The sequence below is a fragment of the Danio aesculapii genome, chromosome 20 (assembly GCF_903798145.1).
Source record: "Danio aesculapii chromosome 20, fDanAes4.1, whole genome shotgun sequence".
NCBI lineage: Eukaryota > Metazoa > Chordata > Actinopteri > Cypriniformes > Danionidae > Danio > Danio aesculapii.
In genome coordinates, this window is record NC_079454.1 from 36,139,745 (window position 1) to 36,163,818 (window position 24,074).

Genomic DNA, 24,074 nt, shown 5'->3' on the forward strand with positions numbered 1-24,074 from the left:
GAGTTGAGGAGTCTTTCCATTTAATCAGAATTAGCCTCCTGGTCAGAAAAGAACAAAAAGCAAGAGCTTCAGACTGGGATTTGCTTGGATTTTAATCTTGACTGGTAATTCCAAATAAAGCTGTTATCAAATTCACAACAATAGTTTTACCAAGCATTTTGGAAAAGGAGTGATAAAGTAATTTAATTATAGTAACTAGTAACTTTGTAACTGATTACACTCAGCTAGGGCTGCATAATATTGTAAATTTAACATTGCGATATTTAGTTACTCTGCGATATATATTCCGGTATGAATACAGCTTCACCAGATGACTTGAATATTTGAAAAGATTCTTTAGGGGAGAGTTTCTGTATAAAATGAAATAAACAATTTACAAGCATACATAAATACAATTAAGAAAAAGAAACAATTGAAATAAAGAGTGTGTTATCATTTTCCGAGTCTAACAGGTTTCAGGTTCAGGAGTTAAATAATAAAAATAAAAACAATTTAGTAAAATTCATCACTGTTAAAGTTACAAAAGGTACTGTTTCTTATACCTGAATGCCTTTAAAATCCTCGTACAGTCCTCAAAAACACATGCAAATTATAAATCATAATCCAGACTCAACTGCCTATCCTGCGATGTAACTATGCGAATATATCGATGCTGAAATGATATATTGTGCAGCCCTACACTCAACACTGCCTACAATAACAATATCATCACAACATATTGTATCACTGAATATCAGCACATGTCTAATAGAGTATTTTGAGGTAAAGTAAGCCGATCTGTGCAGGGTGAGTGATGAGAAGGATGCCCGTGGTTACCTTCAAGCTCTGGCCACTAAAATGACAGAGGAGCTGGAAGGGCTTAGAAACACCAGTTTGGGAGCCAGAGGAACGGTGAGACACATGAACATACAGCTAATAAGGATGAAACACACGCCGACTCTCTTCTTCTGATGTGCTGAGTCTATTTCTTTTGGATTTGTCAGGACATGCCGTGGAAGATGAGGCGCTTCGCTAAGCTGGACATGTCTGCGCGTCTGGAGCTGCAGTCGGCGCTGGATACTGAGATCAGAGCCAAACAGTCCATCCAGGACGAGCTTAACAAAGTCAAAGCAACCAACATCGCCACAGAATGGTGAGACCACACAGATAATTTCACGCAGACACAATTGGATGTTTTAAATATTTAGGAACATCTATCAATAGTAAGTGTGGCACGGTGGTTCAATGGTTAGCACTGTCGCCTCACAGCAAGAAGGTCGCTGGTTTGAGTCACGACTGGGCTAGTCGGCATTTCTGTGTGGACTTTGCATGTTGTCCTCATGTTTGTGTGGGTTTCCCCCCAAGGATATGCGCTATTAGTGAATTGACTAAACTAAATTGGCCATAGTGTGTGAATGAGAGAGTGTTTGGGTGTTTCTCAGTACTGGGTTGCAGCGGGAAGGGCATTTGCTGCGCAAAACATATGCCAGAATAGTTGGCAGTTCATTCCGGTTTGGCGATCCCTGGTAAATAAGGGACTATGCCGAAGGAAAATTAATGAATAAATGAACATCAATAATAAATTAAGATTTGCTGGAAATGTAGAATTGTTGTGCTCAGTGTCATTCACACGGCTACTAAACACCAGTATGGTAACACGCATAAAATTAAAGTCATGAAATAAACATTGTTTATCAACATTAGATGTAATATAAATCTCTAACGTACATAACTGATGGGGAAACAGCTAAAAAGATCCACAGTAATGTCAACAAAAAGCATAAAACGGGATGTGCCATGCAGGGAATTCTGGGAAAGTAAATTTACGGTTATTTGCCGTATATATTAAGGAAACATCCTGTTAACCAGGTTGCGGATTTTTACTGTAGCATTTGTACAGTTTTTTACCGTTGAAATCACGGCCATTTTTTACAGTGAAAGAATCTGGAAGTTTACTTAATTTATTTTAGATTATTATTATTTTGTAAACTGATTTTCACTTTAATGAGAAAATATATTGCAAACTCGAATAATGTAACCATTTTGAAGAAAACAACATGTTTTACTATAGCTTTTAGACCTAGGGCTCCAACATCTTGGAAAGTCGCTGTGGCTAAAGTCACAGGGTTTGGTCCGTTCCCTCAACCGAACAGATCCAGTGGAAGTAATGGACTGCACACAGAGACTGGAAAGCTTAATTTAACCCAACTTGACCATGTCTACTTTAACATGATTGCATGGTATGGACTATTGCCAGTTAAAGAAAAGCAAAAACTGTGTCGAGTTGTAGAAATTGCCAGCGCAATCGTTGGGAAAGCACAAAGACAACTAAATGAAATTCATCTAATGAGAGTTCAACTGAAAGCTGAAAGCACATGTTGTTACTGAAGATTGTTCCCATCCCTTAAACATAATATTTCTGCATTTGCCATCAAAAAGTCATTTCAGGCAACCTCAAGTTAAGAAAAATGTTTAATCAAATGTCCTTTGTGCCGACCGCCATTAGAATTTTAAATACTGGGTTCGAAGTATGAGTAGGATTGAGTTTTTAAAATCTGATTTATGTGATGATATTAAATGTGTTTGTGTTGCTTGTTTTTTGTGATATATGTGATTGTAAATGCTGATGTAATTATGTGGTGAAGCCAAAGATAAATTTCCACTTGTGTACGAGAAAGAAAGAAAGATCGATCAACACGACTGTAGTCAAGTCTACTGAAACTAGAAATTTGGTTTGATAATTCTTTTACTTATTATATGCATAGTTTGGAGCACAAGCCTTTTCACACTCTTGTCTTGAATGAGGTGAACATAAATAGGGTGACATAGTTTTCGGCCTGTTATTTCTGTACAGCAAATTGCAAGAATCCGAAAGTAGAAACCAGGAGCTGCTGGGAGAAATCGAGAGACTGAGGAAGGAGACAGAGGAGCTGAGGCTGAGGAGAGGTGATGAGCTCTTATTTATTTATTTATTTATTTGTTAATTAATTTATTTGCTTATATGCTTTGTTAATGTTTTGAATTGTTTTTTAATTTGGATTTTCATTTTAATTTAAAAGTAATTGTTACAATTGTTTGCGAAATTAGATCTCAATTTGTTTTTTATTAAATTTTTTATAAATCATGTTTTTACATGGAGTATTAAAGGGTTCAGTTACAGAAAAAATCATTTAAGTTGCTCATCAACTGTTAATGGGTCAAATATTAAAAAAATGTATGTATTTTATCTAAAGAAAAAAAGAATGATTTACAGAAGACATCTATAAAATATCATTCTATTAAAAAAACAAGACATTTTAGTCTGGCATATTTGGAACAAAACAATGGGTCACAAATGTATTATATTGATATTTAACTATTTATACTTTGCCAGTTTTATTCAAATCACTACACTATACCCATTTGTGCCACAGACTGTCTAAATTATTGAAAATAATTATTAAATATAATTTTGACATACATATGTCTGTTATGTTGAATGCCGATTGAACATTTTCACTCATAATTTATTACTTTACTTGTATGTAATATGCATTTTTAAATAGAAAATTACCTTTGTAAATTAAATTTGATGTACATATCAAAATGGTACGTCTCGTCTTTGACCCTTATTTAGAGCCATGAGCTTCATTTCAATGAACCAAACTATTGTTTACAGTTCAATACTGAGGTGACAGTCAATCCACAACACCCACAACTATTATCATTGCTTAATACACAGGTATTTCTTTACTGTCCAAGTTGGGGATATAATTATGTTTTATTAATGTTTCTATTCACAGAGTTTGTAATAAATATTCTAATGTTGACAATGTTTATTTCATGACTTTAATTTAGGCGTGAAGCACCAGGATTCCCAGAATTCCTTCTTGGCTTTCCTCAATGCGCCCACTTCTGCACTGGATCAATTTGATGTAAGTTTGAGATCCCAGGTGTTGTTCATGAGTAAATCTGTGTTGAAGTTCAGGCTTGTTTCATATTCATCATGGTTTTTTACATATATTCTGTATTATTCTGATGCCTCCTGATCTGTTTTATTTTTTTCAGATTTTTGTCATAATGTGTATGGTTATTTTTTTTTCTTTCTTTATTCTGTTGTCCATCAGGACTCATTTTCTTCCTCTTCATCTTCTTTAGTTGAATTTTGGGAAGATGTAAGTTCTCCAGCCGTGGTATAGCTGAATTGTCTTTGTTTGCATCTTTCATTTTACACATTTAAAATCAGACAAGCAAAAGCCAGATAGTCCAGTAATGAAAGTCTTTTTGAAACTCGTTGCTAAGCTAATAGTAAAAAAAAATCTTAATGTGCACCTTGATATCAAAACAACATCAAGTTGACATTAACATTGACATCAATAATGCAAATCGATCTGATGTCAAAACTTTGTCGTAAGTTGGACGCTCACACATTGATGCCATTTTCACCACCAAAATAATGCAGCGTTTCCCAACCCTGTTCCTAAAGGCACACCAACAGTACACATTTTCAACTTCTTCCTAATCAAACACAACTCAATCAACTCATCGGAACATTACAAGAGACCTTAAGTCATTAGTCAGATAAGGGAGACATCTAAAATATGTACTGTTGGTGTGCCTCCAGGAACAGGGTTGGGAATACTAAAATAACGACACAAAAAGTATTATAATATAAAAAAGTTTTATTCATCTAAAAGCTTCAATTTTAAGTTGCTAATCAAATTTACTATTTTGTATCCTTGCACCATGTCCTAATAACACACAATGTGAAAAGCCAAGTGGCAAGAAATTTGGCTTCATCAAAACCAACATGAAACGACAGAAACTTTTAAATACCAGTCACGGCACTCTCAGTGAAATGCTAAAGGCTTTTAAGTTAATTATTACATATTAAACCTCTTTAACATTATCAATAGGCTACTCAGTGACTGGTGTTGTTGGTTTGCACTGAATCACTATTCTGAATTTCACTGCAAGTTATTTTATTTTCAAGATCTGTGGTAAACTATCTGCTGCTGCTTTCAGGAGTATGGCAATAAATCTCACTTAAAAAGATGTTTAAACTCAGTTTAAGAGCATTTAACAGTAATTAAAGCACATAATCTGTACCTGAGGTGATCTTTGTCATATAGTAGCATATACTGTTGTTCTGTTGCAACTTCGCAGAAATAGAAAGCATTTCTAAAGTACAAATTTCACCCATTGCCATCACAGATGGTTAGGATAAAAAAACCCTTTTAACATGGAAAAGATACCTATTATCTTGTGTTGCGGTACCCTGTTGCGTGTAGTTATGACATGGTGTTATATGCATGTAAAGAATGCATTGGTTCCAACATTAAAAACACCTCAGAAATGTATTACAGGACAGTCTTGTAATTGATTTTAGGTGTTTTTTTAGATGGTTAGATGTCAATTAAAGGTAGTCAATTGACATCAAATCACTTTGACGGGTTTTTTTGATGTTGTTTTGACATAAAGATCTCCGCTGGGTTCGCATAAAAATACACAGTGCAGACAAATTGGGTAAACTGCACAGATTTTTTTTTATAGATGCATTTCAATTTTGGATTTACCATTAAACTGATTTAAAGTTTCTACCGACAACATAGTTCAGTGTGCTGTTTTACTTTGCCGGATCCCTGTGATAGTGAGTTTTGAAGTTCTTTGATGTGAAGCGAATCCTTTGTGCGTGTAAACTATGCCCAGACATCCAACCTCATATTAGACGTGTTTTTACATGCCCTCATTCCCTTCCCTCTGTTCTCCTACCTGCTGTCCCAGACCTTGATCCTATCCAGCTGACATTGTATATCAAGTCTGACTCTCCTCTCATCTTCTCTCTCTCTCTCTTTTCACATGAAGCGCTCACCCTCTTTTGGTCCCGGAAGCAAAACCAGACGTGTAAGAGACACTTTTCCCCCCTGTGTCACCCAAAAATTGCCCTGGCATTTTTTTCTTCTATGGTTGTGATGGGATGTTTTGCAAACTGCATGTGTGGCAGCACTGATTGTGGTGATTTCTATATTGCATGGGATCTTTAAAGCTTAAATGCATCTGAAATGTGTTTGGGGGCCTTCTTTCATCTGTCTGAATGCATATATATATATACCCTAAATGTGATTGAAGTGTTGTATATTAGTATACTTCAGAGAAACTGGGTTGGTTGGTTAATTAAATGTAGAAGTTTATTTTCTATACCATGATCTTTTATGGTACATTTTAAAAGAACATTTATGAAAGGATAAAAGGGTTTAATTATATGGTTTGCTCACATATAAAGATTGTAAAGACAAAATAAGCTATATAAAAGTTGTTTATTGTAATGCAATTTACTCATCATTTACTCACTCTAATGTCGATCTAAACATGTATGTCTAAGTCTAAGAATTGTCACTTTTTATGTACAAATACTGTCAAAGTTCAAGCTTATTTCTTAGGTTTTTGGAGTCAATAAGATTTTATTTTTCTTTCCAAAAGACTACATTTTATATGGATAATAACTTAAGCATTTTTTGTGGTATAATGGATTTCTATTTAAAACAAATGCTGTTTTTAAAACTCTTTTAAAGAATGCTAATGCTAATCGTGCATCACTGTTTTTACAAATAATATATTAAGAAACAACTGTTTTCAACATAATTGTAACAATTACCAGCAATCTAGAGACTGGATTGCTGGTGAACTACACGCACATCACATGAACTACACACACACTATCAAACTACAAGTCCCATCATGCACCTCGCACACAGCTGTTCCAGATCACCAGTGGTTACACACAGACACACACACACACAGCCGGAGGATTGTCAAGGACTGATTACGAGAACTATATATTTTAGTTTGTGTTCCCCTCTCGTTCTATGTTGTTTTTGTTGGTCCTCAGATACCCGTGTGTTTCCTGATTTGTCTTGCCTTCTTTTAGTTCTGTTTTGTTTTGTTATAGTTTTTCCTTAAGTGTTTTCAATGCTGTGTTTGGATAAGCACTTTGTTTTTCACTCTGCACTCCACACCGGATCGTGACAGAACAACAGACAACGAGAGGGGAACACAAACTGAAATATATAGTTCTCGTAATCAGTCCTTGATAATCCTCCGCCTGTGTGTTTGTGCGTAATCACTGGCGATCTGGAACAGCTGTGTGGGAGGTGCATGACGGGACTAGCTGTTCAATAGTGTGTGTGTAGTTCATGTGATGTGTGTGTAGTTAAGTCCCTAGATCGCTGGGGATTGTTATAATAATGCAAAATGTCAGTATATTAGAATGATTTCTAAAGGGGTCATGCGACACTGACTAATAGAGTAATAATGCTGAAATTTCGGCTTTGGCTTATATTAAATTGCATTAAATAATTAAGATACATGAAATTGTATAAATTACATTTAAATTGTATGATTGAAAATAAATGACGTATTTCTAAGTACTGCTGATTTTGTTGTATTTTCGAATGCGACATTGTACTTATTTCTGATGAATTATAAAGTATTACAGAACCCAAACGTTGATAAAATTTTAACATTTGAGCAAACTAATTTGGAATTTACTGACCTCTGAAATTTAAGACTCTCGTAAATTGTGGATATGCTGCTTTGTTGTTTTCCATTTAGTTCACTGGGTTTGTGTTGATTTTCCATGCTGTTTCTGCTGTTTTGTCTTGCATGTGTAGTTGGTGTGTGGTCTCTGTGTAGTGGGTGCATTGGCATGAAGCCTGGATGCACATGCTTTTTCCTGCTTAGCGGGTGTAATTCTAGTAAAAGTATTGTTGTCATAATAAGCGCTATGGTCTTGATGTATTGCTTTGAATGCTGGCATATTTTTTTTCTGATTTCATAGTCAGTTGAAATCTTTAATAAACCAATTCCCCTCTTTTCTTTCTTAGCTTGACTCTGCAGATTTCACCCCTTCCAACACTCCATCCAGAGATGAAGACGCAAGATCTCGCCGTATTTCACGCTCACGCTCGCCGTCCACCGCCAGTGACATGGAGCCTATCGAGGTATCTTTTGAACTCTTTTGAAAGGATGGTTCACCCTGAAAATTGTAATTTTATTATCTTTTGCTCAACCTAATGGTATTCCAAACTGCTTAACCCTGGTATTAACATGTTTTTGTTGATCAGATCATAGCTGGACAACACTAAAAACATGTATGTGTGTAATGTAGAATGCAGTCTAAAATAATTGGAGCTTGTCCATTTTTAACCACTTCGACAACAAACACATTTAGTCAGAGTGCTTTTGTGGTGTAGGGACTTAGGTGGTCAAACCTGGACCACAAAACCAGTCTTATGTTGCACAAGTAAATTTTCGGCAATAGTCAAAAATAAATTGTATGGGTGAAAGTTTTTTTTATTGATGCCAAAAGTCATTAGAATATTAAGTATTAATTTGTACATTGTCAAATATATCCAACCCAATTTTTAATTAGTAATGTGCATTTCTAAGCACTTCTTACAGAGAAATTTAAAGGAATTTATTTCAGTATATACCCAGCAGGCACACAATGTCATAAGACGATAATATTAGGTTAGAATTAGGGCGTGACGTCAGGTGACCAAAATTCAACATCTAGCCAGCGTCTAAAGAAAAAATAATTTTTGACGTCCAATAACGAAGTCAAATGACGCTGATATTTGGTTGGTTTTAGGTCGTGTTAGAAAGTGACCAAAATCCAACGTCAAGCCAACATCTTAAACCGACGTCCTATAGACGTCATACACTAACATTTATTCGTCATTTATGGCAACCAAAATCCAATGGTTTATAGACATCGTACTTGTAGCAGCCATCCACACAACAGCAAGCTGTAACATCATTAGACAGTGAAATTTGGTTTGTCTTAGGTTGGATGTTGGACATTGAAGTCGGCCTGATGTTGGGTTCTGACGTCAACCCGATTTTAATTTGCAAACAAAATGCAACGTCCCCACGACTTTGGAGTACAATGTCAATCTATCATCATGTGGACATCCTCTGCCTGCTGGGTACATTTTTTGAACACTTAGATTCCACACTCCAAAAAATACCTTTCTTACTTTTTCTTAGTTACGTTTTTGTCTTGTTTTTAGTCCAAATATAAAAAAAATCTTAAATCAAGGAGCATTTTCATGACAAGTCAAAAATGTTGTCTTGTTTTCAGAAATAATATGTCAAAATTAAGTGAGTAATTAATCTGCCAATGGGTTAAGCTAAATAAACTTATTCCAAAGTGAAAACAAGATTATTTTGCTTACCCCATTGGCAGATTATTTAGCTTGTTTTAAATAAAAAGTCACTTAATTCAACATATTATTTCTTAAAACAAGAGAATATGTTTTACTTGCCTAAAAATGCATGTTGATTTAAGAATTTTTAGATATTTGGACTGGAAACAAGTAAGAAAATAATTTTTTTGCAGTGGAGATATATTGTCTTATCTTAACATGCCATACATCGATGGAAAGGGCCAAGGCACATAGACAAAAATCTTATGACTGGTTTTGTTGTCAGGGTCACTAAAGTGTTCAAACAGCCACAAATGATCTACTTGTTTGTTTTCTGACCTCGAACATGACTCTTATTTTAGTTGTTTGTAAGAAAGGTATTGGTTCAACGCAAAATCCACATTGAATCAATAAGAGATTAGTATCGGAATTTTAGACCTACGTACAATCCTATAAAAGTAATGTAAAACATGATGAAACAAGATAAAGACCTGACCAAATCCAAACACAAGTGGTCACGGGACCCATCTGAATGCATGTAAATGCCAGGTGGAAACCTCATTGCTCAACCAAATAATTAATGTCATCCATTACTTATATTTGTCTTGCACAGAATAAAGTCAGTAGTACTTGATTGGAATGACAAGAGTAAATGATGATAGCATTTTAATCTTAAGTGTACTTACACTTATTGTGACTTGTGTTCATGTAATAAAATGCACTGATGTGTTGGTGTGTCCTCCTCTTAGTTGATTGACCACACGTCACGTAGTCTTCAGACGCCAACAGGCAGATCAGGCTACGGGAGCTTGGGACACTCATCACCTAAGGTAACACTCGGAATTTAGGCCACATGTAGATAAAAAAAATCTAACAGACCTGGGTGGTGTGACTCTATTAATATCATAACAGCAGAAATATGTCAGCCTAGCTGTTAAGATTTTTTTTATAGATGTTTTTGAAAGTAGTCAAAACAGTACAATGAAAAATGACCATGTTTTGAAAAATATCATTTTGAAGAGTTCTGTAAAACACTAAAATGTAACTTTATACTTTGCCACTACACTTGAAGCCACTAGTTTTTACCCGTTTTGATTACCTAGTTTATTTTAATAATGTAAAATATTTTAACACACCCATGTGAGCAATATCACACAAGTAGCAGTATATCGCCACTGGTGGGAGGCGTGCGTTGTTGCAAGTTACAATAAACAGCCATATCTCACTGCTACGAGTGTGATATTGTGTTTATACAACAGTTTGATAGCATATCGTGTATAAAAAAGAAAATCAAACACGGAGAGTCTAAAAAACCTTTTGTAAGAGGAACTACTTTCTTTCTCCATTCCTTCACATCTGCAGCTGACCGTCAGAACATCAGAAACCGTTGCTCATTCACAAACGTCACTTTAGAATTAGAATTTGAATGATTCTCTAGTGTAATGTCTAAAATGATGACTAAGCAGGTGATTTTGCTCGCATTTTAAGATTATAAGGCTGAACGGCATGAAATGCCATCGGTCTACAGAGATTTCCCAGTATTTCTCTGTAATCTGCAATCGGGATATCACAATAAATAACCCTGAAAAAGCCAAAGCAAAGCAAACACTACTAGATTACTGTGGTATAAATACAGCAATCCAAAATATAAAAGAGAGAGATCGACTTAGAATGTCACTTACCTGTTCTGTAATCATTTGTTCAGCTGTAATTTGAAACGCACGCTGAAAAAAATGCTGTTTTTCCCCTCTAAGGACTTATTATGCGATCTCTGTCACCATTTTGTGGGGCGGAACGTCAGTCATCTTTGCTCTGCTCAGTATGGCAGGCTGGCCAATCTGGCTGGCTGAATCTCAGAAATTATGAATATTTAAAATAGGCAATATTTTTATAAATAAACTGCATAGTTGCCATCTAAACAACTACATTCTCGACTAAAAAAATCCTTGAAAGTACGTTATGTTGTCCAACAGCTGCAATATTTGTCAAACTGTAGTGTTCTGCTTGCCACTCATGTGGGCGGAGCAATACAGAAGGGTGAGGATAAATAAATACATACATAAATTATATCCATCTTGTTTAAGTACATAAATTATATCCATCTTGTTTAAGTACAAAAATTATATCCATCTTGTTGAATGACAATGGAATATTTTGACATTTTATTTTCACGCTTTACTCGCATGGATTGTGCTATGTAAATAAAATCACGTTTCTAAATCTCATTTGGTACAGACACCAATAAACTTTTTTCTTTTCTTTTTGGCATATCTATAGAAAAGGTTTTGTTTAATTATATTGGTGATGTTTCCTGCTCCACAGCCCAAGGCACACCAGTTTAGTGTGAAGTCCTTCAATGTTCCCACTAAATGTAACCAGTGCACCTCACTCATGGTGGGACTCATCCGTCAGGGCTGCACATGCGAAGGTGAGGAGAACATCTTTAGTTTTCCAGACGACAGAAATCCAATATGAATCTAGTTCTTTAGTGGTAAATGCAATGAAAACCTGTGTAATTTTTTGAAATGTTCCTGTTTGTGTTCCATGGAAGAAATAAAGTCAGGCTTAGAACAAAACTAGGGCAAATCTTTTCTTTTAAAACTGCTTTATTGAATGGGCAAAACACTTAATGAAACTCTTCTTACAGCCTGCAGCTTCTCCTGTCACGTCACCTGTGCTGATAAAGCCCCTTCTGTGTGCCCTGTTGCACCAGACCAAACCAGGGGCAAACTAGGCATCGACACTCAGAGAGGCATCGGGACTGCATATGAGGGGCATCTAAGGGTACGTTTTTTTTAAGGTCAATTCACACCACATAGACAAACGCCAACAAGCATTAACTAAAAAAAGATGACTATTGTATTTAGAATATTACTATCATTTTCACACTGCCCTAACAATTGCCACTCACAATAATCACATAAATAATAAAATGTATACATTAATAAACAATTAATAAATCCCTCTCTGGTTTAAAAAGACATTTTTTGTGAAGTGTGGTGTCTGGACAGATTAAAGGGTCCCTTTTATGCAAAAATCTCTTTTATAATGGGTTTAATGACAGTTGTGTGGTAACAGTGTGTGAATATAGTCAGCCTCTAATGATAAAAATTTTTTTTATATTTTTTATAATCACACTTGATTAAAACCGTCTGCTGAAACACTTTGATTGACATTCTGTCATTGTACATGTTATTGGAACGGGAAAGCCCCACCCATTAGTGATCATCATCTCTCTCTCTCACATTAGCATAGACAGCCCTGAGTGAGAAGCAGCCATTCGCCATTGGAGTTTTGAATCTGACTGGCTGACACATAGGTATTTAGAGGTCCACCCTCTTTTGAAAAGAGGGCTAGGAGCACAACCTCATTTGAATTTAAAGCAACAGCCACCAAAACGGTATAATTCGAATCAAAGCCTAAAAGGGGCAGTTTCAAAGAGTTATAAAGCATTATCTGTGTGGTATTTTAGGCTGAAACTCTAGGGACATCAGAGACTTATTTTACATCTTGTAAAAAGGGTCATAATAGGTCCCCTTTAAGTCTGAGTTTATTGGAAAATTATTTGACACTGCTCAGATGTTCCACGAACCCACAAACACAGATTGAACATGTTTGGTTAGGAGAAAACAAATTACTACCAATGGCAACAGTTGTCAAGAGGGGTAATACACACTGATCCACAAACTCTGACAGACTTGTTTGTTGGCGTTTGTGTGTGCAGCATGAATTGGCCTTCAATGATATTCTGCTCCTCATATTTTGTACCCTATAGACCTGTCTGTCTTATGTCTCTTCCAGTGTTGTCCATTTGTCTGGATGTATAATATTGGGTTTTTTACTCTGTGTCTCATAACTGATCTTTTTCAGGTGCCGAAGCCCACTGGGGTGAAGAAGGGTTGGCAGAGGGTCTGGGCAGTGGTTTGTGACTTCAAACTCTTCCTGTATGAGCTTGGAGAAGGGAAAGGTGCTCAGCCTGGTGTTGTTGTGAACCAGGTCATTGACATGAGGTGAGGGAGACGTTCATCTGAATGTGATGATCAAATGTTAAAGTCAAAGACTTCATACGTTGTGCTTGACTCTCTTGTATTTTGAACAGGGATGAAGAGTTTTCCGCCAGCTCAGTTCTGGAGTCTGATGTCATCCATGCTAATAAGAAGGATATACCCTGCATTTTTAGGGTAAGAGCATAAAGGCAATTCTCATTTGTTGCTCTTTGTGAGATGTCGTAACTTTGAACATTTATTTAACACTTAATATCCAGGTCAATTATCGTGATCAATATTTTAATTAACCATGTTGTTAATTTAAATTAGAAATAAAAAATAAATACACAACAAAGACAATCAAAAGCCTGATTAAAAAATGTTTTTGAAAAGGCTGCATTTATTTGATCATAAAAATAATAATAATATCTTCACAATATTACAGTTTAAAATATCTATATTTTATTGTATTATTGAAAACAGTTGTGCTAAGAAATAAACACAGAACTGGATTAGCATTTAAAAAGCAAAAAATCTGTATAATCGTATTTTGATTTGACTAGATACAAAAGTTTTATTATTATGGTAGTTGAATATCATATTCTCATAATATGTTTGAGTCCATATTGTTATTTACTTATATATTTTTTTAACGCTCTCTGGGTTTCTCATGTTTAATTGTTTTGTATATCCAATGTAAAACATGCAAATACACATTACATTACAATGTAAAAAAGCTCTGTTTACCATACATCTGTAGGCAAATGTGGAAGTTTATGCTCAACTTGCAAATATAAATAAAAAAGTTCAAGTTTTTTACATAGAAATATCATATTTTATTTAACTAGGATTTTTTTCTTTCGATTTATTACAGTTTTTGGAAACTAACCTGAAAAAACTGCTTTAAAAGTATTCATTTAAAAAATTATAGGTTGTTTTCACATGAAATCATTGTTGACGCGTGGAATTCAGATGAGGGCAGGAAGTGATTCTTCTATATAGGAATCACTATCAGACCATCAAAATGTTTCTGATTTATGTTGTTTATAATTGTTTAAATCGGCCAAAATAAGAAATGCCGAACAACTTTTAAATTCCAAAAGCTTTTGCATGTAAAGTGGGTAAAGTTCATGCAACTGGCAGAAAAACAGAAGAAAAGGTGGCATGTAATCAACATTTTTTCAATACATTCATGTGTACAAACTTTTCTGAATGCGATAATTCATTTGACAGCACCAATAAAGATTACAGGCCTAGCTATGTGTATCGATATGTTAAAGTGTTATATAAAAATCAGATACAAACACCACCACACTTACACAAAATTCAAAAGAATGTAAATAATGTCTCTTGCCATGGTATCATTGCAATGAAATCTCTGTCTTGTTTTGCAATAGTCCATGTCTTGCGTTATGGCGGAATAAACATCCGTAACGTGAACATTGAGATGTGCAGCAGCGGTGAATGTTTGTTGATGTTAAGTTCATTGACAAAAATGAAATGCAACCCTTGCAACAAAACTAGACGGTTAATATTGTGGAGCACTTTTTCCCCCTTACAAAAATGAATAAATAATAATGTAGACTATGTGTGTGACTATGTGTGGGTTCTATGCTTTCATCTGTTATTTTGTGATGTCTGGAAGAAATTTGCATGGGGAAGAACTATAGTAATTTATAATAAAGCTAGTGTTTTTGAAAAACATAATAAAGTCTATAATGTGTACAACTCTTTGTTAATGAATGGTACAGGCTACTGTAGCATAGTAAACTGTTAAACTGTAATAAATACTGTAATGTTAGTGTAAACTGTGGTGCATTGTGATTATAGTGTAGAAAACTGAAGGTCATTGAATAATTTGTTTATTACTACAGTTGTGTCAGCAACAATATAATTACTATGACAGTTTACTTCAAGTAATTATCTATAGTATGCTATAACACTATAGTATTTACTATTTTTTCATGTAACGTAATAGATTATACCGTATCAACCGCCTCAATGACAGGCAAATATATTTTAGTTCAGAAGAAAACTCTGCCCTCTTCATGATATAAGGATCATGCCCAACATATGTGGTTATTTTCTATTTATATCTCTATTTATCTTCTATTTATATATAAAATACGGATTTCCCTCTGTCTCCCTTTTAGTTTTTTTACTTTCTGCCCTCCATCTGAATTTTGCGCGTCATCTAAACCACTTGATTGAAAAAAATCACGTTATACACTGTTATTGTTTTAAAACTGCAATAAATTTTTTAAATTTAGCAACTCACTTATGACTGTGTATGTCAAAATATTGCGATAATTCTCATTTAAATTTATTTAATTAGTTAATTCATAATCGTGGTTTCTTCAGGAATATCAAATCAAATAATAGCGATTAGGTAATGATCTAATGACCACAGCTGGACTAACTAAATTCTTTAGCAGTCATTATTTATTTAGAATATCATTGTAACAATATATAGTTGTTTTTGTTAATTAAATAAGTAAATTATGCAGCCAGCAATCGTTAGTCCTTTCATTTTAAGATGTTTTTGAATATGCTGTTAAGATGCTTTATGCATTGTTCTGTAGGTTACAGCATCTCAGCTGTCCGCCTCCTCCAGTCAGAAGACGTGTATTCTGATCCTGGCTGACAACGAGCAAGAGAGGACGAAGTGGGTGTGCGCTCTGAACGAACTGCATCGCATCCTGAGGAAAAACAAGCTGAAGGAGCGTTTCGTCTATCTGCCTAAAGAAGCCTACGACAGCACACTTCCTCTCATCAAAACCACCCAAACTGCTGCTATTATAGGTACTGAGACACACAAAACTCTTGTCATGTCAGATCTAGATGATGTAAAAGAGCTAATAACTATTCACTCTCTGTGTTTTAGATCATGAACGCGTTGCTTTGGGGAATGAGGAGGGCCTGTTTGTCATCCATGTCACCAAAGATGGTAAAAATGTCTTCAATAATTGTTTTATTTCTTCATTGGTGCTACGACCCTTGATTGAAATATGTCTAGGAATTTCATAGTACTATTAAGATGACCAAAAGGATAAACTAATGGTAAAAGTGGCCAGAGAAACGCAGAGCAACAAAATAACACTGCAAAAGATTTATTGCTCCCACAAACTATATATTTACAATATGTACAAACACAAATAATATAATAATACATTTGAAAAACCAAGACAAACGGGGAGGGAACTGAAAGTTGTGCTAGAAAATCAAAGAAAGAAATATAACAAAAATGTTCCCATCATCTCCTCGAAATCCTTTAAATAAGAAAATAACATGAAAAGAAAAAGTCTTCAGCGCAGATGTGCCCTGAACTTACTCTAGGGCAGGAGTGTCCAAACTACGGGCCGCAGGCCATCTGAGGCTTTTTATAAACATTAATAGAATCTGGCCCGCTATACAAAAATGAACGTAATTTAATAAATAACCACCGGGTGTCGCCGTTTTATGAAGTAAAACGAACCGAACAAACTGAAGGAAACATAATTGATAATCACGTTTTGGCAAGCCATGGCACAGCCAAGAAAAAGGAAAATCAGCAGTGAGTGCAGGAAATTTCAGTTACGTTGGGGCAAAGAATATTTCTTCACAGAGGTCAATGGAAAATGTGTCTGTTTAATTTGTAAGGAATCAGTTGCGGTAATGAAGGAATATAGTATAAAAAGACATTATGAAACAAAACATCAGGCCTTCAGCTCTTACACTGGTGCCAAACGAGATAAAAAAGAAAAACAATTAGGAGCTGCCCTCTCAGCTCAACAACAGCAGTTTTTTTCATGCTAATAAAGTGCAAGAAAATTCTATCCTGGCTAGTAATGAGGTAGCTCAGCTAATCGCACAGGAAACCTATCACTGAAGGAAAAAATATGTCTGATGAGTGTTGCAACTGTAATTTGCCCAGAGAAGATTTAAGATTTTAAAAACGTAAGTCTTTCTAGAAACACAGTTGGGCGACGAATTAAAATAATTCCATAATACACACACACGCACACACACGCACACACACGCACACACACACACACACACGCACACACACACGCACACACACACACACACATATATATATATATATATATATATATATATATATATATATATATATATATATATATATATATATATATATATATATATATATATATATGCATGTCTGTGTGATGTATGTAAAATTTGGCCCGGGACAAAGTTTCTTTTTTGCATGCTGTTCCAGGTCTCCCTTGTCTGCAAGTTGGGAACTCAGATATTACTTTAACAACAGATCGTTCCAACAGATCTCACTCAAAATCAGCATTAATACCAAGCTAAAATATCCAAATATCACAAAACAGGCAAAGACACGCCAAATGTCAAACAACAGCAGCTGATCTCTTTCCATTGATTCTTCCGATTTAAAGGTCTCCAGCAGAAAATAAATCCAAAGATGCTGTTTTAAATTGTAAAAAAATAAGTGTTTTTGAAACAAATTAAGACAACAGAAGTCAATGATTTATTTGAATTATTTAGCTTGACATGTTTACTGCTTCAAAATATTATAAATGTTTCCCAAATTAAAATATAATGTGTTCAAAGGGGAAAAAGGTTTTGTTTTTTACCCAGACATTTAAAAAAGAATATATTTTAGATAATATAATCTCAATACCGTGATATTTATATCCAAAGTTATCATATCGTCAGAATCTTATACTGGCCCATGCCTTGTCCTGTCAGCCAATAGTGTTCTGAATGTAGGCGGTACCTAAATGTGAAAGTGACAGGTCAAAGAACATACATGCACAAAATACAGTGTACAGTTCATACAGTTCATTTCGAACATAATTCGAAATGTTTGTTATATTGAAATTCAGAAAGGCTGATAAATGAGCTATCAGTTTTCTTCAGGGTAAAACTCTTTTCAGTTTCTGAATGTTCATATGATCTACATCATTTTGAAAGAAATAAATTTCTGTTATATTGGAACACCAGATGGTTATTTAATTTTCAGGAAAAGGAAAACAATGGCGGATTAAAATAGAGCATGACTGAAAATGTAGAAGCCAGTCTGTCAAAGTGACAGATCATGGTTATTTTTAGTACAACCACAAAGTATAAATGACCTTTCTATGTTCAAAAGCAGCTAAATCTGTGTTTTTCATCCTTCTATTTGTTAAACTAGTCACACGTCAAAATTTGTAAGATTTAATGTTCTTGATTGAAATTGTGCCACTTTGTGACTTTTTAAACAGTTAAAGTAGCTTAACCACACACATTAACATTAACATTAAGCACTTAATTTTGCTTTTTTGAATATGTTAATTTCATATAACATGGATTTATAATGTTGCTGTTCAAGATTTTATGCATTTGTTTTTCACTTAATACAGAGGAAACAAAAAAAAAACAAAAACAAAACACCCCTTTCCCAGAACACCAGACCTCGGAACAATATATAATCAAATGTCCATAGAGAAAATAAAAGATGAAAACATGACATTGAAATATGACACTTGTTCCTTTTTTCTCATATTGTCATGTTTTGTGCATCCATTTCCATCACAAGAGTTAAAAAAGGTTGCCAGACCTTATAAAATGTCTCAACAGACCCTTTAATAGTATGCCTTATTTTCTCAAACGTAAGATGAGACATTACTTCTCTTATTCAGTGATTGTGTGTTGGTGGAATAGGGTCTTTCCATTTAACAATATCAGTCTTCCAGCCAGAAGAGAACCAAAGGCTAACATTTTAATTTGTCTTAATGAGAGTGAGAGGAGCGTTCTCAGGGGCCACCTTGAGCAACGCGAGAAATGGTGATAGCTCTACTACCACCCCAAATGCCTCAGAGAAGGTCTCCAAAATACTAATCCAGTACATGTAAAGCTTTGGACATGTACAGAACATGTGCAGCAGAGTAGCAGGAGCTTGCCTACACCGATCGCATATGGGATCTATGTCAGCATTGCTCTTAGAGGGTCTGACATTAGACCAGTGCAAACGATTAACAATTTGGAACTGTATTACAGCACGTCCGAGGCATATGGATGATGAGAAAATTTCTTGTATTATTTTGTGCCAAATTTCATCTGAGATTGGTTCATCTAAATCTGTCTCCCATTTATTTTTAAGTAACTCTAAGGGTGCTAAACCACATATGTTGAATAATTCGTAAATCTTGCTTATAGTCTGTTTTCTGAATTATTTACATTGGAAAAACTGAGTGTATTAAAGAAATGGGGGGACACAGTGGAAAGTTGCTGGAATTCAAAGCTACGGAGTTCCGAAGTTGCAAGTACCTATAAATGTGTGATTTGGGAATGTTATATTCGGCTGTTCAAAAGAAGCAAAGTTTCCATCAATATAGAGATCGGACAGCGAAATCAGGCCCTTTGATAGACCATGTTACAAATGCTTCATCCATCATTGATGGAGCAAACATGTAGATTTATTTATTTATTTTTTACAATTGGTACATTATGTAATAAATCTTTAGGAGAGAAAGAACGCCTCATCTGATTCCAGATTCTAATTGAATGTATAACAACTGGATTGGAAGTCAGGCTAGAGATGGGCTGTGCGAATGGTAGTCTAGAACACAATAAGGCTTCCAATGAGGTGGGCTCAACAGAAGACCTCAATTGCCCATGAAGGAGCAGTATTTATAATGTTATTATTTGTCAATTTTAAAGCTATGCAAAGGTTAAAAGTTCAAAGTGAATGATGACTAATGAAATGATTGCTCCTGCATCATATATGCCCTTATCTAAACTGGCATATGCCATAAACGTTTGGGTAAATCAACAAATTCTTTAGACTTGCTTTAGACAAATTAGTATAATAAAACCCATTTATAAGACTGTTTTTACTAATGCTAAATAAGTTCAGATTTGGTAATGATCATCAGGTTTTAAATGTGCTGTAATTTAATTCAATTCAAGTAATTTTTCTATAGCACTTTTTCACAATAATTATTGTTTCAAAGCAGAAGGGGCACATTATTGTATTCTATTATAAATCAGAAAAGTTAATGTTATTAGATTAGTTATTAAGCGTTAGATTAGTCAGATGGGGGTTTCTTTATGTTTGAGAAATTATTTACTTTTTGTTTTTGATTTGAATGAATATAAACTGATAATATTAGCAATTCAAGACTAACTTTATGCTTAACATCTTTGCTCTTTCTTCTAGAAATCATTCGTGTGGGTGATGTCAAGAAGGTGCATCATGTAGAATTGATGCCCACGGAGCACATACTGGCCGTCATCTCGGGCAGGAACCGACAAGTGTGTCTGGTGTCCATGGCGGGGCTCGACGGGAGGGAAATTGACAAGAACAAGGTGGCAGATACTAAAAACTGCCAGTTGCTGGTGTCCGGTGTGGTTCGCAATGTCACCTGCTTCTGCCTCGCCATTAAACGCCAGATCTCATGCTTCGAAATTAACAAGAGCAAGTCTCGACACTCCCATCTCGTGGACATACAAGTACAGTTTCCAAAACCTCTTCTTTTCAGGTCAAACAGATGTGAAATCTTAGAGGGATAATTCACCAAAAAATGGAACAGTATCTACTATGTACTCACCCAAGTGGTTGCAAATATGTACTGTATTAGTTTCTTTCTTCTGTTGAACACAAAAGAAGATATTTTGAAGAAAGCTGACAACCTGTAACCATTGACTATAGAAGTCAGTGGTTACAGGTTCTTCAAAATATCTTCTTTTGTGTTCAACATAGGAAGAAAGGGTGAGTAATTGATGATTTAATTTTCAGTTTTGGGTGAAGTATCCCTTTAAGTGTTCATACCCAAAAGATCACCACAAAAATCAACAGCTTTTTTTGTATTTCAGGCTCCAGGAACTGTCCAATGGATGGCGCTGTTCAACCAGCAGTTGTGTATAGGCTACCCATCAGGCTTCATGCGCTACAGTTTGTATGGAGAAACACCTCCGGCCAGCTTACTCCATCCAGATGACCCCACACTGGGATTTATTAAGACAGACAACCTGGATGCCCTTTGTGCTGTGGAAATCTCCAATAAGGAACTGCTGCTCTGCTTCAGCAAAATAGCAGTGTATGTGGACACACATGGCAGACGCTCACGCCAGCAGGAGCTGATGTGGCCCGCGACGCCCACCGCCTGCTGTGAGTAAAGAGATGCTGATCTTTTGCTTAATGAGTAAAGAGCAGGCAGAGAGGGTGGGACTGTGACCTTGTGGTTGTTTTGTTTTTTGCAGGCTATAACGCCCCCTACCTGTCGGTCTACAGTGAAAACGCAGTGGATGTGTTTGATGTGAACTCTACGGAATGGATTCAGACCATTCCTCTCAAAAAGGTTCGCTTTTATACATTTTCAGCATTTTTTATTTCATATATATATAACAAAAAATAAACTTTTAAAAGTTGCAAACTTGTGCTTTTGAAATATATATGAGGATAAACAGTGCTCAGCATAGTTGGGCACTGCCCCCCCCTCCCCCGACAGATCTTTGCAACCATCAATCCCCCCCCCTCCCTTAGGTTGATTTCCGGGACCGTCAACCCCCCACCCCCACCTTTCCCCCAGAAAATATTGTAAGGCCCCTCTCCACATTTAATGATATTATCGCTCATATAAGTTTGCAGTAATGATGACAAAAAAAGGTTGTTTTCAATCAAACGGTATGTTTATTACTATATTAAGATATGAAGAGTTTAGATGCCGTCTGAAATTTTCCTCTAAAATTAGTATTTTTATCAAGCTCCTGTGTGTAGGTTCAGTGATGTCATTTTTATGGCGAAGAATAAGTTCTTCTTCTGGTTTTTAAAGTAAAATAACTCAACATAAACAAAGGAGGCTGAGAAAAATGTCCATTTTCTATAGAAATTTCAGATGGCAGAGGTTTTTGCATCTAAACTCTTTATATGTTTATGCACAAATAAAAGCCTAATGTATAATATAAAAGCAAAACATCAGTAGGCCATTTGTATTGAGTACACCTTGCGGTATTGGGGATGAGTCGTCTGCAAAGGTCTTATTAGTTTGGATGGCCTCATGCATTCGTTAGCAAGAACTTTGGTGCAGATAATGCTCTGTGGCTGGGTCAGGAACACTTTGCTTTGAGAAAATGAAATAAAATCATAGTTCATGTAACTATCTTGGTATTTCCTGCATTTCATGTTTCCAGTTTTGCAAGCGCTGCGACCCGAAATGTTTGCAGCTTCCTCACCTGGGTCCAGTATGCTTGGGGCATTACAATTAGCTAGGCGAATCAATTTAAAATTTGTCAATTTTTTGGTCAGCCAGGGGATAAAATGAATTGTTCTCCTAATTGTCCACTGCAAAAAAAAAAAGTAAAAACATGACGTGACCCCCCCACAGAGCTCTCTGAGGCCCCCTTGTGGGCCGTGACCCCCCTGTTGGAAACCGCTGCTATAGAAAATATTCATTAAAAATGAGAGATCTATCTACCCCTTCACCTTAGCCCTACGCCTTCAAGCTAAAGAGAATTGGGACTCCCCTACCCCTTCATGGGAACGTGCAAAACGAGGGGTAGGGGTAAGGGCTAAGGGGTGGATTGGGCCTCTCAACAAAAAGAGGCAGCACACACAAGACGTGCTAATTATACAAACAAACTGTTAGTGCCCAGAAATTAAGTGCAAAAGTTAGTAGAGGGGAGTGTTGTTGTTTTTTTTGTTGAGAGAGAGAGAGAGAAGAATGTTTCTACAGATGGTTTGTCAAGCCCACTCACCAGTGTGAAGCACACTTCATAAATGCACAAATTATTACTAACATTATTATTTTACCTTCAAAAAAGTAATAGAATTTACTATTGTATTATTTACTGTTCAATCTGATGTGGTCAAGTTGGTGTTTAAGTAAATTTAGCTAAATAATTTGTCAATCAAACACCCACAAAAATATATAAAAAGGAATGAAGATTAATTGCTAATTTTATTTCCTTTATATATATATATATATATATATATATATATATATATATATATATATATATATATATATATATATATATATATATATATATATATATTGTTCCTTGTTTGTGCTGAAACCACAAATGAATTCTCTTATGAATGAATAAATGAACTGAGGATCTCACTGTCTCTGTGCAGGTCCGGCCATTAAACATGGATGGCTCTTTAAATCTCCTGGGCCTAGAAACGGTCAGACTCATATACTTCAGAAACAAGACCGCAGGTAAAAGCAGCGACTCCGTAACTCAGTCTGAGTCCTGATGTTCGAGCTTTTGGTTTAGTAGTGCTGTTTGAAATATTAAATAAGTGCAATTGGATGAATGTATCTGATAATGCATTATTTGTGTGCGTTTAGAGGGGGATGAACTGGTGGTGCCTGAGGTGTGTGATAACAGCAGAAAACAGATGGTGCGAAGCATGAGCAACAAGAGACGATTCTCATTTCGTATTCCTGAGGAGGAGAGACTGCAGCAGAGGAGGTCAATGTCAAGCACACACACACACGTTGGGTTTTAATGTTTCACGGGGTTCCCATGGACATAATAATTTTTATACTGTATATTCTGTCTTACCTAAACCCTAACTTTCTGTAGTCTTACATTTTCAAAATACTTCATTCTGGATGATTTATGAGCCATTTTCCTCATATAAGGACCAAATAAATGTCCACACAAGATTACTGTATTGTTATACAGTACCTGTGGTGTATATGTGATGAATACCAGGGTCACAAACACACAGAAACACACACAGACTTGTTCATATATCCCATTGGGGACTCTCTTAGACATAATGATGTTTTAACTATACAATCATATATTGTATCCCCCATCCCCTAAACCCAACCCTCACATGAAACAATGCATTTCTGCATTTTTACATTTTCAAAATACTTCATTCTGTTAGATTTATAAGCATGTTTACCCATGGGACCTCAATTTTGGTCCCCACTGTGACACAAGTGTGTGCATT

The 24,074-nt window shown here is 35.5% G+C and overlaps 1 protein-coding gene across 4 annotated transcripts in view; it reads left to right on the top strand.

The window, feature by feature from the left end:
• The window catches only part of cdc42bpab (CDC42 binding protein kinase alpha (DMPK-like) b), a 119,621-nt gene that overhangs the window by 80,827 nt on the left and 14,720 nt on the right, over positions 1 to 24,074 (top strand). For 3 of the 4 annotated variants that reach the window (XM_056480923.1, XM_056480920.1, XM_056480925.1), the window contains exons 18-35: positions 786 to 891; positions 984 to 1,132; positions 2,834 to 2,925; positions 3,817 to 3,893; positions 5,824 to 5,862; positions 7,842 to 7,958; positions 9,914 to 9,994; positions 11,487 to 11,592; positions 11,812 to 11,948; positions 13,035 to 13,174; positions 13,264 to 13,345; positions 15,733 to 15,952; positions 16,035 to 16,097; positions 20,322 to 20,614; positions 20,978 to 21,272; positions 21,365 to 21,462; positions 23,241 to 23,325; positions 23,458 to 23,581. In XM_056480923.1, the coding sequence (XP_056336898.1) occupies positions 786 to 891; positions 984 to 1,132; positions 2,834 to 2,925; positions 3,817 to 3,893; positions 5,824 to 5,862; positions 7,842 to 7,958; positions 9,914 to 9,994; positions 11,487 to 11,592; positions 11,812 to 11,948; positions 13,035 to 13,174; positions 13,264 to 13,345; positions 15,733 to 15,952; positions 16,035 to 16,097; positions 20,322 to 20,614; positions 20,978 to 21,272; positions 21,365 to 21,462; positions 23,241 to 23,325; positions 23,458 to 23,581 (2,304 nt within the window). The remainder of the gene's footprint in view (positions 1 to 785; positions 892 to 983; positions 1,133 to 2,833; positions 2,926 to 3,816; positions 3,894 to 5,823; positions 5,863 to 7,841; positions 7,959 to 9,913; positions 9,995 to 11,486; positions 11,593 to 11,811; positions 11,949 to 13,034; positions 13,175 to 13,263; positions 13,346 to 15,732; positions 15,953 to 16,034; positions 16,098 to 20,321; positions 20,615 to 20,977; positions 21,273 to 21,364; positions 21,463 to 23,240; positions 23,326 to 23,457; positions 23,582 to 24,074) is intronic. The other variant, XM_056480924.1, reaches the window with a different exon arrangement.